Consider the following 16,119-nt stretch of genomic DNA (forward strand, 5'->3'; position numbering starts at 1 on the left):
TGGCAATGCCTATGTTGACCTGCGGGTCGTCAAGCAGACGGTGCATGGGATTTTGCTGGAGTGGTTGGCAGTGGCGGATGCCGCGGAAGAGAAATGGTTCACCCTCTACCTTGCATCGGATGAAACGCTCAGGAAGGAGGTGGTGCACATCGGCCCCGGAATCAACACATACACCGTAGAGGACCTCCTTCCCGGCACGAAATATGAGGCGTGTCTCAGCCTGGAGGGCCAGCCCGCACGCAGGGGCCGGTGTGTGGTCTTTGTGACGGGCAGAGACCACGGCGAGCTGGAGGCACGGGAGCGCCTGCTGCACGTCACAGTGGTCCTGTGTGCTGTGCTGCTTGCGGTGCCTGTGGGCGCCTATGTGTGGGCAGCCCAGGCTCCCCACTGCTGCAGGGAGTGGGGGCTGCACTGCTGTCCTCAGTGCAGGAAGACCCCCAGGTGCCCCCAAGCAGCGCCGCAGCACCGGGACTGTGCCTACAGAGAGAACATAGCTGTCTGTGAGGATGGCCTGGGCCCCAGAGATGCTGAAGGGGATGAGGATAAAGACAGAGAGGAAGACTGGGGCTGAACAGCTCAGGCTGGACATGGTGGGGAGGGGGATACGGAGCATGGGCCTTTAGTCCCTAAACCGACCCTCTGTGGCATCTCAACTTGGCTTGACCCATTTATTCAACACTATTTATTGAGTGCTTACTCTGTTCCAGGCACTGACCTTGACACAATGATCAAGAAGACACAATTCTTCATGGAAGGGATGCCTGTGGAGCTTTGACCTGTCCAATTAATTATCTTATTATACATGGTGGCTGGAAATCAATAAATGTTACTCTTTCCATATATATATATAGCCCTGTAACAATTACATAGAACGTGGCACATGTGCTATCCCGTTGGAGAAAGGTAGAATTCTACTCCTTTCTACAGCCAAAGGGCTGATGCCCAGTGAGTTACGGTGACGTGTGCAACATCACCCATCTAGCCGACGGCAGGGCCAGCGCCCGAGAGAGGCTCTCATTCCATTGTTCCCTCTAAATGTCTGCTCTGCAGTATTCTTGGGTCTCCTTCAGAAAGTATTATTCTTCCCCAATGAGTCACCTACGTTTGATGTTCCCAAGAGCTGCGCAGTGGGGCAATGAGAGGCTGGTGTCCCCATGAAAAGTCCTTGGTGCTCCTGAGAGCCTGATGTGCCATCAGCACTGAGAAAAGGAGATTGGCTGCAGCCCAGGGCTTACGCTCCAGTGATTGCTAGAAAGGAGAGTTGCAAGGGCCATAGTCAGAAGGAACAGAATCTATATAATCTATATAATCATTATTATTATCATCTACGATGGGGAGTGCTATGGAATCCTGATTCCCACCTAGTCTCATGCGATTCTGAGCTTCAGGCTTATTTGTCTAGCCCTGTGTCCCTAGCGTCTCAGCACTGAGCACAAGTGTTTATTACATAAATGAGGCCATAACCCCCACTCTCTTCCCCTATTAAATGTTTCAAGCTCTCCTATTAAACCCCTGAGAGGTGACTGTCTCCTCTTATCTGGGTGCACATGGAGGGGAGGCTTCCCCATGAACCCCAGAGAACCCCATTGTCCTTCTAGGCAGACCTGCCGCTGGTGATCTTTCTCAGGATTTAAACCCACAGCTGTGTTTCTGCAGCTTCTCATGGGCTGCAGGAAAATTCCCTGCAGACTGTTGATTGTAAGCTGGTCTCCCTGCGACATTCCTAGAAATATTTCCTCCCTCCTTCCCACCTTCTTCACCAATTCCTACTCATCCTTCCAGGCCCATTTCATGTATCACGTCCTCCAAGGCCTCAAAAAACATAGCTACAGAGACATTATCACACCTAAGAACATATATGTTAAAATCGTATATACATATAGTTATATGTATATAAACAACACATACATGCATGTAATGCGGTAGAGAATTTGTTCATGAGAAATTTCCCATGATACACTCTGAAGAAACGTGGTCAGTGCAAGGCAAGCGTCTATCGGCCCCTGTGTGTTTTCCTCCATAGGATCGGAGGCTATCCACGGGTGGTGGCGGGGACAGCAATTGTGAAGTGGCCTGGGGCTACCATGAAGGCAGGAGTGGATGTTCAGGCCTCTACTTCTGGCAAAGAAAGCTTCGTGGTGGGCATGGGACAGCGGCGACAGGAAGGGGGAAAGGGCCATGGAGGACATGTGTCATACAGCAATGAGAATCAGGAATTTGTCAGCAAGCAGGGGCAGCATTCAGCTGCGTCTAAGAACCTGGAAATTCAGGGAGAGGGAACACGGTCTAGAGAGGATTTCTGGGAATCTGATTATTTTAAGACCCTTAGATTGCTCTTTAAGAAAAAAATTCTAGGATAAAGATGCACATTCTCCAGCTCGATAAACAATGTGACAGCAGGGGTTAAGAGCATAGGCTCTGGAACTCAGGAACCCGGGAACCCAGCTTCCTGGGCTTAAGTTCTGGCTTTGCTTCTTACTGGCTTTGTGGCATTGGGCAAATTACTCTATTGTTCTGTGCCTCAATTTCCTCATTTGTAAAATGAGGATAATAATACTACCCACCTCATAGGATTTTCCTGATGATAACTGAGATTTCACATGTAAAGCTCTGACAATGTCTGGCACGTTATAGATAATATAATATCTATCCTAATACTCCTTCACATTCAGTTTAATTAATGTTTCAAAGTTGCTACAGTTTCAGGGACACCTGGGTGGCTTAGTCCGTTGATTTTGGCTCAGGTCATGATCTCAGGGTCCTGAGATCCAGCCCTGGATCGGGCTCTGCGCTCAGCAGGGAGTCTGCTTCTCTCCTTCTCCCGCTGCTCTGCCCTTCCCCCACCCCAAATAAATAAATCGTATTTTTTAAAAAAAGATGCTATAGTTTCAGACTCACTTGTCATGCTCTTGGGAATCTTATCTATTTAGAGCTTAGACCAAGTAATTTTAAGGCGAGTGCCTTTGGTTCAGGAGACGTTTGTAAGCAGAGCTACTTGTTTTTGGAATGAAGCCTTTGCTGGCCCCACGCGTCTGTCTGCCATTGTCAACCTGAGGGAGGGGTTTTGTCCTTTTTCTTTTTTCTTCCTTCCTTCGGGCTTGTTGGAGCCTGTAGACCTAACACCTGGAAGAGGGTCTGGCACAGACAGTATGCTCAGAACAGGTGCTAAAAGAACAACTGAGTGTGTTATTGATTAGTAAATAAATGACGGAACCTCATTCAGCTAAAAACGTGCATTTGCACAATTTCATGAAGTCACGTCCCAACATCATCAGCCTGTTGCTGCAAAATGAAGTCGCTTACTTTATGGGTCAATTTATGGTGGTTTAAGCCATTACCACTTCATCCTGGAAACTACACCAAAGCTCACAGCACCCCCCCCCCATGTTATTTCTGTGAATCTCCTGAGGACCCTCGCCGTGTCCACGTGGACTGTGGCAGCCTCAGTCCTCACATGGCATCCTCTCTCCCTGTCCTTCCTCCCATGGCCAGGGCCCTTGAGGACTGTCAGAGAGGCATCCCTGCCTGCTAACAGATGCCAACATCCGTACTAGGTGGGCTGACCCTGGCTTCTCTCGAAGCTTCCAGCCGTCCCAGTAGCAGCATTGCAGAAGGCCTCAGAGAAGCGGGAGGTTCTGGCTGTGGCCCAGCTTTTGCCACATTTTGCCAGCTGGACTCTGAGGGACAGCTGCTCCGTACCGAGTCCCACAGGTTCTCTTAGGGACAGTCTCCTCAGTTCCTGACTCCTTTGGGTGTAGATTTTCCAACACAGCCTCCAGGGCTGCTCCAGTCCTGAGCTGGGGCGTCGGCCCTGCCCTCCTCCCCCTCCCTCCCAGTCCACTCCCCTCACCTCTCCTCATGCAGAGGAGAGGCTCCCGGAGGCTCCCGGGCCTATCGGTGGGCGGAGACATCCTGAAGGTCAGCACGAGCCGGAGTCCTCTCCTCCAGGATATGGTGCTCTAGCCTGCAGACATCCTCAGACGTCTTCTCGTACATCTAAGAACAGCAGCTGTCTCCTGGGCTTCTATCAGCAGATACAAAGCTGCTGCTAAGTGCTTTACACAGATTAGCCCTCGTCATCTTCATAGCAATGATTTTGTTTTTTTACACCATGTATTGATGTGGGAAGTGAGGCCCAGGGAGGCTTAGTTTCATGCCCAAAGTCACACATAAGCGGCAGAACCAGGATTCGGACCCAAGGCTGTCAGACTGGAAAGTACCATGTTATTTCATATAGTTAGAAAGTCTGACCTCAACTGTAGGAAAAAACACACACTGTCCCGCAGGTTTCCCGGAGGCATATCTGCAGACACATCTGTTGATTATCCATCCATTTTGGGGGGCCCAGAAGTGGGAAAGCCTCTCTAAGCTGAAACCCCTGCCTCCCGGCTCTTCAGCTGGAGGCTTAAAATTGTGCCAGCTTATAGGTCAGGCCCGTCCCAGCTGGGCAGGCAGCCCCTTGGCCCCCACCATTCCCTAATGCAGTAGAACTTGGCCCAGCCTCACTCCCACTGGATGGGGGTCACTTCCAGTACCTTCAGGTTTGGCTGTACCTTCCTGTTCTTTCTCAGTATGGCTCTTGCAAGCAACTAGGTACTTTCCCCACACTTCTGAGAGCAGGAACTGCCCCAGAGGCTCAGTTTCCAAGACGGCCTCTACCTTAGTTCAAGTTCTGGATCTGTCCCGGAGCCCACGCCCCTCCCAGGGCCTGGACGCTTGCCCAAGCATCTAGCCCAGAGGCTCTCATGACCACCGTCCCAGAGACTGCACTGCTTCCCAGGCTTTCGTGTCCATGCCAGGTCTCCCAATGCCTGCATTCACCGGGCTGGGCTGAGGGATAATTAGTTCTAGCTCCAGAGTCCATTCCTTCCCAAGCAACCCTGCTGGGGCTTGTCCTGCTCAGGAGAAAAGCCCAGTCCATGTCCGTGATGGGCCACAATCGGATAGACAAGCCCTGCAAATATTACCATTAGAGGTATACGCGTGGCCATTTGGAGAAAATTTTGCAGCCTCCCACAGAGTCAGATCTGGGGGTTGGGAGGATGAATCTACCCGCTGAAGGAGCCAGGAGGCAGGCCGAGCGTAACTGTCAGGGAGACTGGTCCCTATGAGTCAGCTAACGCACGTGTAAGCAGGAACGGGAGGTCAGCTTGGCCCTTGCTTAACAGATTTTATTGACCATTTACAAAAGAGGTTGATCGCATGCAAACTGGAAGGATGCCATATTCCCCGTGCAGGGCAAACATAGTCCAGTGCAGTCCTCTCCTGAAATGTAAGCTGCAAACTCTTTGTTCAGTCTGGGTTCCCAGCTTTTTGGATTTCACCTCTTAATACACTCTGGGGTGGGGATTACAGGAACCCCCAGCAAGGAGCTTACACACTGGCGTATCTGAGTAACACCTCAAAACACAGACTCAGAAATCAGAAAAACCGCATGTGCATATAATCGGTTTAAATAAAATCACTGACGATACTCTGGAGAGGTCATTAGTGCGGGAGCAAGAGGCAAACACCCTCTCCCTGCACACGTCTAGATTCCTTGCAAAGCAGGTTGCCTTAAAGTTGGGCAGAACTTCCTTGCACTCAACATAGAGTCCTGTGTGTCTTTTTTCCTGGGGCAGGTTGTCACAAGCTGACAAGCTGTGCTCAGCCAGGGGAAACATCGAGAAGCCAGGAGTCCTCAGACCAGGTCTCTGCTACCAACCTGCTGTGTGGCCTCCAGCAATCACTCCTCCCTTGGAAACTCATGTGTCATCTTGGCAAAATGGAGGCTTGGGCTGGATGTGCTGCCCGGCTTTGGTCCTCTCTGACAGTGGCTGGCCAGGGCTGTGTGGGGGATGTGGTGGGGGAGAACGGGATGGGGGGAGCCTCAGTCAAGGGCAATGACATCATCCAGCTCTGGCTGCCATGGATCAGGGGCTGCACTCAAACCCAGCACAGGCCCTCCTGGGGGTGCTTGGCAGAATAGCTTGAAAGGCTCCTAATACTTTCTGGAAGAGTTGCACCCCAGAGAATTGGCCTGCAGAAAAGTACTCTGCATTTGTGCTGTTTTGCACTTGGCTAAAGCCCTTGTTACTACATATTTATTTCAGTCTTCACCTTGGACCTGAGAGTGAGGCAGTGAGGACTGACTGACTGACTGACTTCATTTTACAGATGAGGAAGTGAGTGATCAGGAAATTTAAACGGCTTTCCCTAGGTTATACCGTGTGCGCAGGATAAAAACAGATCTCTCCAAAATTCAGCCCTGCATTGTCTCTTCGAGGACTCCTGGTGGGGCAGCACCCTCGGGAGGGGCTGAGGCTCTTCTGGGTATCTCTAGGACTATTGCATGGCTCCAGCTTGGACATTTCTGGGCCCGCCTGGGACAGCCCTGGCTGGGGCCGTCTCATACCTCTGTGCCCCTGGTCCCGCTCCGGTATAGCAGGGGCCCACGATCTCTGCCCAGACACCATCCTCCATCTTTCCAGTGGCTTTGAGGAACAGCCCCACAGTCGGCGTTGAGTTTTCAGAGCATCACTGTCCTGCCCTAACACATCTGCTCTCCTACAGCCTGCAAGGGTCACTGACCACAGCCTTAGCCAGGGCTGAACCTCCTTTTCCTGCTCCTGCTCTTAGCGGGAGGCTTCAGGATCCAGGTTCTGGTTGGCCTTGCCACATGTAGCCAGGACCCTGATCCTCAACTGAGGGTGCTGAGGTCCCAGGAGGGCCTGAGGGACTCTCTGAGGTCAGAGGTTGGTGAGTAGAAGACACCCAGAGTGGCTCTTTGTTGATCCCCAGCCTCTGCGGACGGGGCAGCATCAGAGATGTGCCAACGATCGGGGTCATGAGGAAGTATTTGCCAGTTGCATCCCATAAACAGAGAAATCCCTCATCCAAGCCTCGTCCAGAGCCGTGGATATGGGGCTGACATCATGGTACAAAACAGAGGTGACCCTAAGGAGCAGATGGTGGGGAGCATGGTCCATGTAGCAGGACAGTTGGGCTGGGGAAATGCGGGTCCACAGGACACATGCTAGAAGTAAGCCTTGTTACCCTCACTCTTCTTCTCAAACTTTTGCCTGAGCTCAGAGACCAGAGCTGACTGGATGGGGCTTCCCACCTTGGGTTTCGGTGACCTCTGGGGTTGCTGAGGGGTGAGTGAGCCAGAGACCGTAGGCACAGTCCAGGGGCCCGCGCCCATCTTGGGTGCCACTGTGGGTGGTGGAGGGGGAGCTGGGACTTTGGGGGGCAGTGCGCTGCCTAGGCTGTTGTTGTTGCAGTTCTCATTGGAAGGATCCTCTTTGAGCACAAACTTGGCGGCTGCCTTGGTCCTCCTGAACTTGAGCCATTCGATGCGGACAGCACGGGGTGCAGGGCTGGGCCGCTTGCGGAGCACGCGCCGCACCGGCAGGACCTTGTTGGACTTCTTATTGCGCCAGAAGGTGGCGGTGGAGATGAGGACGGTTATGGCCACAATGACGGCCATGATGCCAGCCAGGACACCCACAGCCTTCATGGGGTTGTCTTTGGTCTGCATCAGGAAGGCGGCCATGGGGCTTCGGGACAGCATCTGGAAAAGAGAGTCACCCCCTTGCATTCTGCTGCTCTTGCCTGTCCCTGGAGGACAGAGCAGGGGTCATGAGCTCCCTGAAGCCTGACGGTTTAAAAACCCTCTTTCTGGGGTCAGGCGTCCTTGGAGAATCTGATGAGTACTGTGGGCTTCCGTTCAGAAAAAATGCACACAGAGAAAACGTGATGCATGCAGCTCTCCTGAAAATCGCACACGGAGAGAGCATAATGCAAACAACCTCTTTCAGATAAAGAACTCCTGCATCAGCTGGACTCTCTTCTCGGGAGATTAGGGTGTTGCTTACTCTTGGTGATGGGGGGCCTCGTCTGCCCAAGTGTATCAGGAACTCCCTTAAGTCATGATTTTCTGCCAGATACTGAGCTGAGAACTACACATCATGATTTGACTTCTGCCTTTTAACACCCATGTGAAGGAGCCATCACTATTCCCAGTTTACAGGAAAGGAAGTGGAGGCTTGGCAAAGCCCCAAGTCACACTATTAAAAGGTGTTGAACTGAGGATTTCTACTTGATTCCAAAGCCTATGTGTCTGATGGCAGAGGCAGCCTTTGCTAGCTTGGAGTGTCTTCTGGAGGAAGGCTGGAGATGGCCTCTCTTCCTCTGATCACACAGCAGCAAGGCCTGAGCTGGCCCTCCGACCCTCTTCCCGATCCAGACTTGGTACCCACCTCAGTGTCTGTGATGTCAATCTTGAGTAAGGCTGTGGTACTGAAGGATGGGGAGCCTCGGTCCTTGGCCTGCACCTCTAGGGACCATGTGAAGTCCCCGCCAGGCGTAATGTTGTGCAGGGCATCGAGGGAGCGGATGGAGTTCTTGAGCCGGATCTCCCCCGTGTGCGCATCAATGTCGAACACGTTGGCTGGCTCTGCGTGGGTGATGGAGTAGTCCACTAGGTTGTTGGGCTCCTCTGCGTCCTGGTCTGTGGCCTGTGTGTGGGGAGGGTCAGACAGAGCTGGGCTTCGAGGATGACCCTTGTGTATCCTGGTTAACCAATAAGTCATATGTGCCTTGCTGGGTTAATGGGAAATGGTCCTGGCCCTATTTTGAGTGGATGGGAGTTGGGAGAAGTATTGGATGAGTCAGGGTCGGGCCAGGCCCCCTGCGTGTGTTACACCGTTCCATCCTCAGAACAAGTCTGGGCAGTAGGTATTGCTAAAAAAACAAAAGCTTGGATGATGAGTGAGTTGTCTAAGGATGGATACAGAGAAGGAGGAGAGCTGGGCTTCCAAGTCAAGTCTGTTGGGTCTCAGAGTTCACGTTTCTCCACATTGGGAAGACGATGGCTTAGCACTGCTTTGAAAGCAGGCAGAGCAGCCGTGCGAACAAAGGCAAGCCAAACACGTGAACTACCCGAGCCGCAATCGTTTCTTTTGTAAAGCGGCAATAGTGTCTTCTCTCCTAGAGGTTACCTCTGGGTTGAGGTGGGGACGGGGCCATATAACGTACCTTAAAAACCCCTGCTCGTTGGGGGAAGCCAACACATTTTATTTTAAAATAAAATCTTGTGCCACGGTGCCTCCTGCAGCAGCTACAACGAGGCTTTTAGGGAAGCTTAGTAGCCTTCAAAGCTCACCTCAATTTTCACCGGGGTCCCCAGCACCATTGTCTTCTCCTGGAAGCTCTTTCCAAACTGAGGGTAGTGGTCATTGACATCCAGCAGAGTGACGAACACCTCGGCCAGGCTGTACTTGCCCTCCATGTCCTCTGCCTTCACGTAGAAGTTGTACCTGGCCGTGGCCTCAGCGTCCAGGCTGGCCCAGGGCTGGGTGTAGATGATCCCGGTGGACGGGTGGATCAGGAAGCTGCCAGGCGTAGGGAGCTCAGGCTCGGGTGTGCCCAGGCACGGGAGCATGCACACAGGCACGAGAGGGTGCGCGCGCGCGCACACACACACACACACACACACACACACACCTGCAGTGGTGACCTACCTCCAGTGCATTGTGCGGCTTCTCCAAAGTGGCCCACCTGATCTTCTCCCCGACCCTGCAGTCTGACTGAGGGAGGCAGGCCTACCCATCTAATCACCCACCTAAACCCTGCACTTAACCGGACTCAGACTCACAGCCCTTCCCTCTCCACCCAAGGCCTGCCCCTCCCTAGCTCCAGGCCATGACAGTGACCCTCTTCTCTCAGATCCCAGAACCCCTGCCTCAGGCTCCCTACTGCTTCCTTTCCCCTCTTGCCCTCGTGCTCATTTCTCCACTCCAGTCCAATCCTTTCCAGGTTCCTCCTGCCTTCAGCACAGATCCCCTCTGCTCCCTGTCTCCCAAATCCCTTGCCCGACGCACTGCCAGGATTCTGGATCTACTTACGGGTCTGCCCCGGATCCATAGATGGAGTATTTGACTTCGCCCCACGGACCTGTGTCTGGATCAACAGCCTGGAAGAGAGAAAGTTCCTAGAGGCCCCTGCCCTTTGTCGGGACATGTTGGCAGCCCATGTGTCTGAGGGCTGCTTTCCATGGAAACACAAGGGGATATGGGGTTGACCCAACTGATCTGGAGGCCTGCTCTGGAGCCCTAGTTTTCTAGGTCTCAACTGTTGGAAGGTCTCAACTGTTGGAAGAACCAAAAGGTTTAGATCTGGAAGGCATGTATCCCTCTTTTGTAAATGAGGAAGGAAAAGGAGATGGGTCCTGTGCCCTGACTTCAGGGTTTATGCCTATGTCCTCCTTAGAATCCTGAGAGATATTGTTATCCCTATCGTACAGAAGAGGAAACTGAGCCTCAGAGAGGTCAGGTAGCTTGTCCAAGGACACAGTTAATGAGTCTGGGCTTTGAGATTCAAACTGGAACCCAGGTCTGTCTGATATCATCAGGCCCCCTTCAGGTAAGGCTCCTAACCCCAGCTCCAATCCCTGGGCTAGTCCCCAACCCACTGTGACAGCCACCACGTTGGAGCCCCCTGGCGCATTCTCAGGGATCCTGGCAATGTAGTAGTGGGAGGTAAACTTGGGGACATTGTCGTTGGTGTCCAGGAGCTGAATCACCACATCTGCTGTGGAGCTGAACTTCTCTGGAGTGTTCACTTCAATGGCCAGTAGCTGGGGAAGGAAAGAAAATAAGGGCTTGTCTGGGCGGTGGTCACTGGGCAGAAAGCCTTCCCACTTCCGGTCTCCGCAGGGTCCAGCACCCACCCGCCTTGCCCTGCCTTACTCTGAGCTGCCAGCCTGCGATGCCCACCACCACCTGCAGGGGGCACCTCTAAGGCCCACTGTCTTGAAAGGCCAGCTTCCTTGCAGTTCTTATAGTTGTATTTGGGCCAACTTCTTTTGTCCCATTGATTTGCATATTTCTTTTTCATTTCAATTTCAAAAATTATTTTGTTATATAATTTAATTTTTGTTAGGGAAGTTCCTGCCTCATATTCTTTCTTTCTATTTTCCTGACACTTCTTAGAGGTTTATCTCTCCAGATAAAAACCAGTCTAATTACGTCAAACCCCCTTCACCTCCCCAAAGAAAATTTCAGGTAAGATTTAGTTGAAATGATATTGGATTCTTTATTCACTTGATGAGAATTTGCATTTTTTAAACAAGGTGTGCCTTTACATTTCTTGCTTTCTTTATATCCCTCTGCTAAATTTTTGTGTTTTTTTTTTAATTTAGATACTCCCTATTTCTTATTACCCTAATTCCTAGGAATTTTATCTTTTAGTTGTTATTATAAAAGAGAATCTTTTATTTCATTATTCTCTTTGCTATTTTTCACATGTAGGAACACTCTCGAATTTTGTGTATTAAGTTTGTAATCAGTCATGTTAGCAACTTTGCCATGTTTGTTTTACCAACATTTCTTAGATTTGTCTAAGCAAACAATAGCACCACCTACAAATAATGATAATGTTGTCTCTTCCTTTCTAATGTTCATACTTCTTATTTTCTTTCTTTATCCAGGAATAATGTTATTCTAGGAATAGTGCTAAATAATAGGGGTGATAGCAGGCATCCACAATTTGTTCCTGACTTCATAGGAAGCTTTTACAATTTCACTTTTAAACATGATGCTTGCTGTAGTGGTATGTATGTAAATTATAAATAATTATAACAGTTTAAATAATATCAACAAAGTATGTTTTTCCTTTTTATTAATATATAGTATTTATGCTTATATACAATATTCATTATTGTATGTTCATAATTTCAAGTAATCACAGGTACAAAGGAGTATTATATACAATATTCATTATTGTATGTTCATAATTTCAAGTAATCACAGGTACAAAGGAGTATTTTTTTCCTCTTCTGCTAAAGTTTTTATCAGAATTGATGACAGATGTCAAATGCATATGAGAAATACGATAATCTTGATAATCAAATAGTTTTTCTGTCTCAATCTATTAACATGGCACCTTGAATGCCTTTGCTTTCCTGGGACAGTCATAATTTAGGACCAGGAACTAAGTGAGGCCATGTGAGCAGCGGGAGCAGGCTCTTGTATCCTCCCCCTTCATCCCTCCTCCACTCAGGCTCCCCCACTCAGCAGGAGGGACAGAGGAACTGAGAGGAAAAAAAGAGGGCCAGGAGGGGCAGGAGGTGACAGGGACCTCTCAGGAATGAATCCAGGAGCTGCTATGAGCAGGATCCCCCCCCATTCAGGGCGGTGCAAACCATCACCTACCTTAAAGGTTAGCACTTTGAACTTTTCAAAGTCAATGGCAGCTGAGTTCTCCACAATGATGGTGACTTGGGCTTCATTCAGGACTGTCATTGGGACCACTCGGAAGATGCCCCCAGGTCCCACCAGCCGCAGGTTGAATTTGGCATTGGCTCCCTGGGTGACAGAGTTTGGAGGGAGGCAACGGGGAAGATGAATGAGAACAGAAACTCATTAGATAGTCATACTAAACGAGGAGCCTTCATATGCCCTTAACCCTGGAGGTGAGTATTATTATTTCTTTCTGTCGGCCAGGCCATCGAGGATCAGAAAGATTTAGCAGGCCATGGAGACTAAGCCAGGTAACAAACACTTACAGCCTAGCCTTCCACTGGGCAGAGGAGGTAATGGGATGTGGTCACAAATACCACTCCGGAGGATCAAATACAGGGAGGTTTGGTTTGGCTGGCTTGACTTTTTAATTAAAGGCTGGCCTTACTTTGCTTTTTAATTGTGAGTGTCCTTAGGCTAAGCAGAGAGTTTTTGGTTAGCTTCTCTCCCCCATCTCTCCCTTGGTTACACCTTCTTTTTTCATTCATTTTGTGACCGCCCAGGCCCCTGGCACATAAGCAATGAAAGCTGCTGAGCTCTCAACTCAGGCCCCTTGGAAGACGGGGTAGAGGACAGGACCACACACCTGGTCTGAGTCATTGACGGTGATCTTAAGGCCCCTCAGGATCTCTCCTTGAGGTGGGTGCTCATACATGGACAGCTCAAACCTGTTCTGGGGTCCACTCTCTCCATAGAATGTAGGTGGATGATTGTTGAGGTCCACGATCCTGACGGTGACTGGGACCATGGCCTGGGCAGCTGGGATCCCTGCAGAGCTGACCTCAGTCACCTGGGTGGGGACAGGCGGCTATTGCTGTGTGTCAGGAAACTCCAAGATGGCCCCATGGATCCCCGCCTCTGCGGATTCATCCTCTTGTATAATTCCCTCTCTTTAGGTGTGGCCTGCTCTAGCAACTTACTTCTGATAGCACATGGCAAAGGTGATGAGATATACTTAGTGATTAGACCACAAAGACTGTAACTTCTATTTTCTAGCAGACTCTCCCCCTTGCTGGCTCTGATGAGACTCTGATGGAGGCTGATAGAGAGTCTCTGATCAGACTCCGATGAAGCTCTGTTGGAAGGGTTCATGTCTCAAGGAGCTACTGGTGACCTCTAGCCAACAGCACACTAGGAACTAAATCCTGCCCATAGTCATATGAGCCCGGAAGCTGATTCTTCCCCAGTTGAGCCTTCAGATGAGAACCCAGTCCTGGCCGACAATTTGATGGCAGCTACATGAGAGACCTTGAGTCGACCCAGCTAAGCTGAACCTGGAATCCTGGCCCACAGCAACTGTGAGATATAAATGTGTGGTGTTTTAAGGCACTAAGTTTGTGGGAATGTTACAACAGCCATAGGCAACAATACAGTGCTAGTACCGATCTTATTTCACAGATGAGGCACAGAGGGGTAAAGTAGTCCCCTGGGGTCACACAGCTAGTGAGTGGCAGAGCTAGAACAGGAAGAACACAGGTGTGTCTGATTCCTCAATCAGTGCTCTCTCCATCTCCCCACACTGGCCCCTCCCCACACTGGCCCCTCTTCACAGTCAGACAGATATGGGTTCAAGTCACAGTTCTGCCACATTCTGTCCAGTGCCCATTTGGTCATGAGGAAGGTGAGAGGGAGGGGAGGTGTGGAGATGCAGCAACAGATAACTAACACGGGCTGCAAAGCTGGGGCCGAGAATCCACAGGCTCCGTGTGAACCACTTCCTGTCACAGATAATATCAAGGACCTCCCTCTCCTTGTTCTATAAGCATGCTCTGGCCTTACCTATCCTAAAATTCTGCCCCCTGGACACTACTCCATCACACCCTAGCTGCTCTCCCGAATCCCTTCTCAGAAGCCTACACCTCCATTCCTAATTCCTACTCAGTTCTCAGCCCATCCCCAACTGAGATAGTTCACACTGATTTCCACACTGCATGCAGCACTGTCACCTCCTTTGCCTTCCTGAGGGTTCTGTGTCCTCTGCTAACGTGCCTGCTCTCTGCAGGCTCCTCTCCACCTCTCTGATCTCTCCTGCATTTCCTTCACCTGCTCCCACCCCCCCCACTTCACTCAGCCTCCAATGTTCCCACAACTGTGTTCTCAGCCAGTGCTCCTCTGTCCCCACAGCCATCCTCTGGGTGACCCCATTCCCCAAGCCCATCCTTCCACAGCCACCTGTATGCTGACACTGTCTCCCCAGGTTCCAAACCTCTATACCCAATTTGTGTGTTTCAACCTGAATGTTCCTGAGACTGGGAAACTCTCCATGCTTGTCCTACCTAACTTGCTTCCTCTCCTGTGCTCCTGATGTCATGGTATCACCCCAGAAGCCCCATCCCTGTCCTTTCCCTCACCCGTCACAGCCACATTCTGTGGAGTCTGCCTCCTTCATATTTTGCAATTTGTGTATTTCTGCTATTCCACCTCCCCTCTTCCCTAAGGGCCTTCATTTTTCACCTTGACTAATGTCTCTGCCTCCCTGCCTCTCATCCGGTTCCCTCCAAACTCAAGTTGGGACCAGTGTTCTCAAACCTTAGGCTGGGACTGGTGCCAGAATCACTTGGGAGCTCAGAGCACACAGAGTCCTAGGTTTCTCCCAGACAAACTAACTTCCTACTGCCAGAACTGGGTCCTGGACATCTTTGTTTGCCAAACTCTAAATCTGAGAACGCCCCTGGTCTAACGCACGCAGAATGAGCTCTTTAACAAGACTCTAATCATGCTCAAAACCCTTCAGTGGCTCTTTACTGCTCTTGGGCAGGACCAGCTACATAATTTGCAGACCCACTGAAAAATGAAAATATTTTTTAATGAAAATTTTTGTTAAAAAATTGTTTAAAAATCTTGTTAAAAAATTATTAAGAATTCCAAGACAGCAAGAGCAGAGCATTATGCCCAGCATGGGGCCCTTCTAATGGTGAATGCTGTGTTATTACATAGACCACATGTCCACAAAACTGGCCCTGTTCCGGGAAAAAAACTGTATCTCGTATTCAGGGCCTTCACTCCTCTGGCCCCAGCCTGGATCCAACCATGTCTCTGTCTACATGCTGCCTATGGACTCTTTGCTCTAGCCCCTGACTCCTTGCTGCTTCCCTATTACATCCTGTGACCACCTCCAGCCTTGGCTCATGGGGCTTTCCTAGCCCATGATGCCTCCAGTCCACGCTCACCCCCACCAGTGATGCCCTTCACTGATCTCCACCTGCTGGGTCCTACCCATGTTCAAGACATTGCTGCTTCAGTCCTACCTCCTTGTGAATTCACGTCTCCCCTTGCCAGGGGCTGTGTGTGTGTGCTGCGCATTCACACAGGCTATGTGGTGTAGGTGCTCTTTGGAGCAACATTCAGCTCCTCCCTGGGTGGAAGGTGCAGTGGTGGGGAGGGGGGCTGGGTCTCATCGCCTTTGGAATCTCCCAGGGCCAGAGAGTAGGAGGAAAGACCAAGCTAGAGGGAGCGTACCTGTACGTGCAGCTCATACACCTCTCTCCTGAGCTGGGCAGGGCTCTGCATGACGGAGATGACTCCAGATGTCTCATTAATTTCGAAGGCTCCATCACTCTCTGTCAAGGCGGAAAAGATGTGCCCTGCAGTTCCACACACGGCCATGGGAGGCGCAGGGGAGCCATGCCAGGCCGACTGCCCTGTGTTCCCAGGCACTCCCCCATTGAAGTCTCTATAGAATGTAATTCTATCATCTGGATCTTGCCAATGAGGAAACTGAGTTTCACAGGGGCTAAGTAATTTGTCTAAGATTACACAGTGCATGTAGAGCTGGGACTTAAACTCACTTCTGAATCTGCCTTTCAGGTTTGATGGAACTTTGCTTCTCTTATGTGCC

General features: G+C 50.6%; 2 protein-coding genes across 2 annotated transcripts in view; one reads left to right on the top strand and one right to left on the bottom strand.

Annotated features, from left to right (window-relative positions):
- Positions 1 to 571, top strand: part of LRIT2 (leucine rich repeat, Ig-like and transmembrane domains 2) — a 4,178-nt gene extending 3,607 nt beyond the window's left edge. The window contains 1 exon segment of the mRNA XM_008696316.2: positions 1 to 571. This exon segment is cut by the window's left edge and continues 5 nt beyond it. Within this exon segment, the coding sequence (XP_008694538.2) occupies positions 1 to 571 (571 nt within the window).
- Positions 572 to 7,015: 6,444 nt separating this feature from the next.
- Positions 7,016 to 16,119, bottom strand: part of CDHR1 (cadherin related family member 1) — a 19,762-nt gene continuing 10,658 nt past the window's right edge. Inside the window, exons 10-17 of the mRNA XM_040624485.1 lie at positions 15,741 to 15,837; positions 12,868 to 13,071; positions 12,195 to 12,347; positions 10,454 to 10,618; positions 9,888 to 9,955; positions 9,146 to 9,374; positions 8,241 to 8,498; positions 7,016 to 7,552 (exon numbers count right to left, since the gene is read on the bottom strand). Coding sequence (XP_040480419.1) covers positions 7,016 to 7,552; positions 8,241 to 8,498; positions 9,146 to 9,374; positions 9,888 to 9,955; positions 10,454 to 10,618; positions 12,195 to 12,347; positions 12,868 to 13,071; positions 15,741 to 15,837 — 1,711 coding nt within the window. The remainder of the gene's footprint in view (positions 7,553 to 8,240; positions 8,499 to 9,145; positions 9,375 to 9,887; positions 9,956 to 10,453; positions 10,619 to 12,194; positions 12,348 to 12,867; positions 13,072 to 15,740; positions 15,838 to 16,119) is intronic.

Source organism: Ursus maritimus, unplaced genomic scaffold (genome assembly GCF_017311325.1).
Source record: "Ursus maritimus isolate PB19 unplaced genomic scaffold, ASM1731132v1 scaffold_7, whole genome shotgun sequence".
In the NCBI taxonomy this organism is placed as follows: Eukaryota; Metazoa; Chordata; class Mammalia; order Carnivora; family Ursidae; genus Ursus; species Ursus maritimus.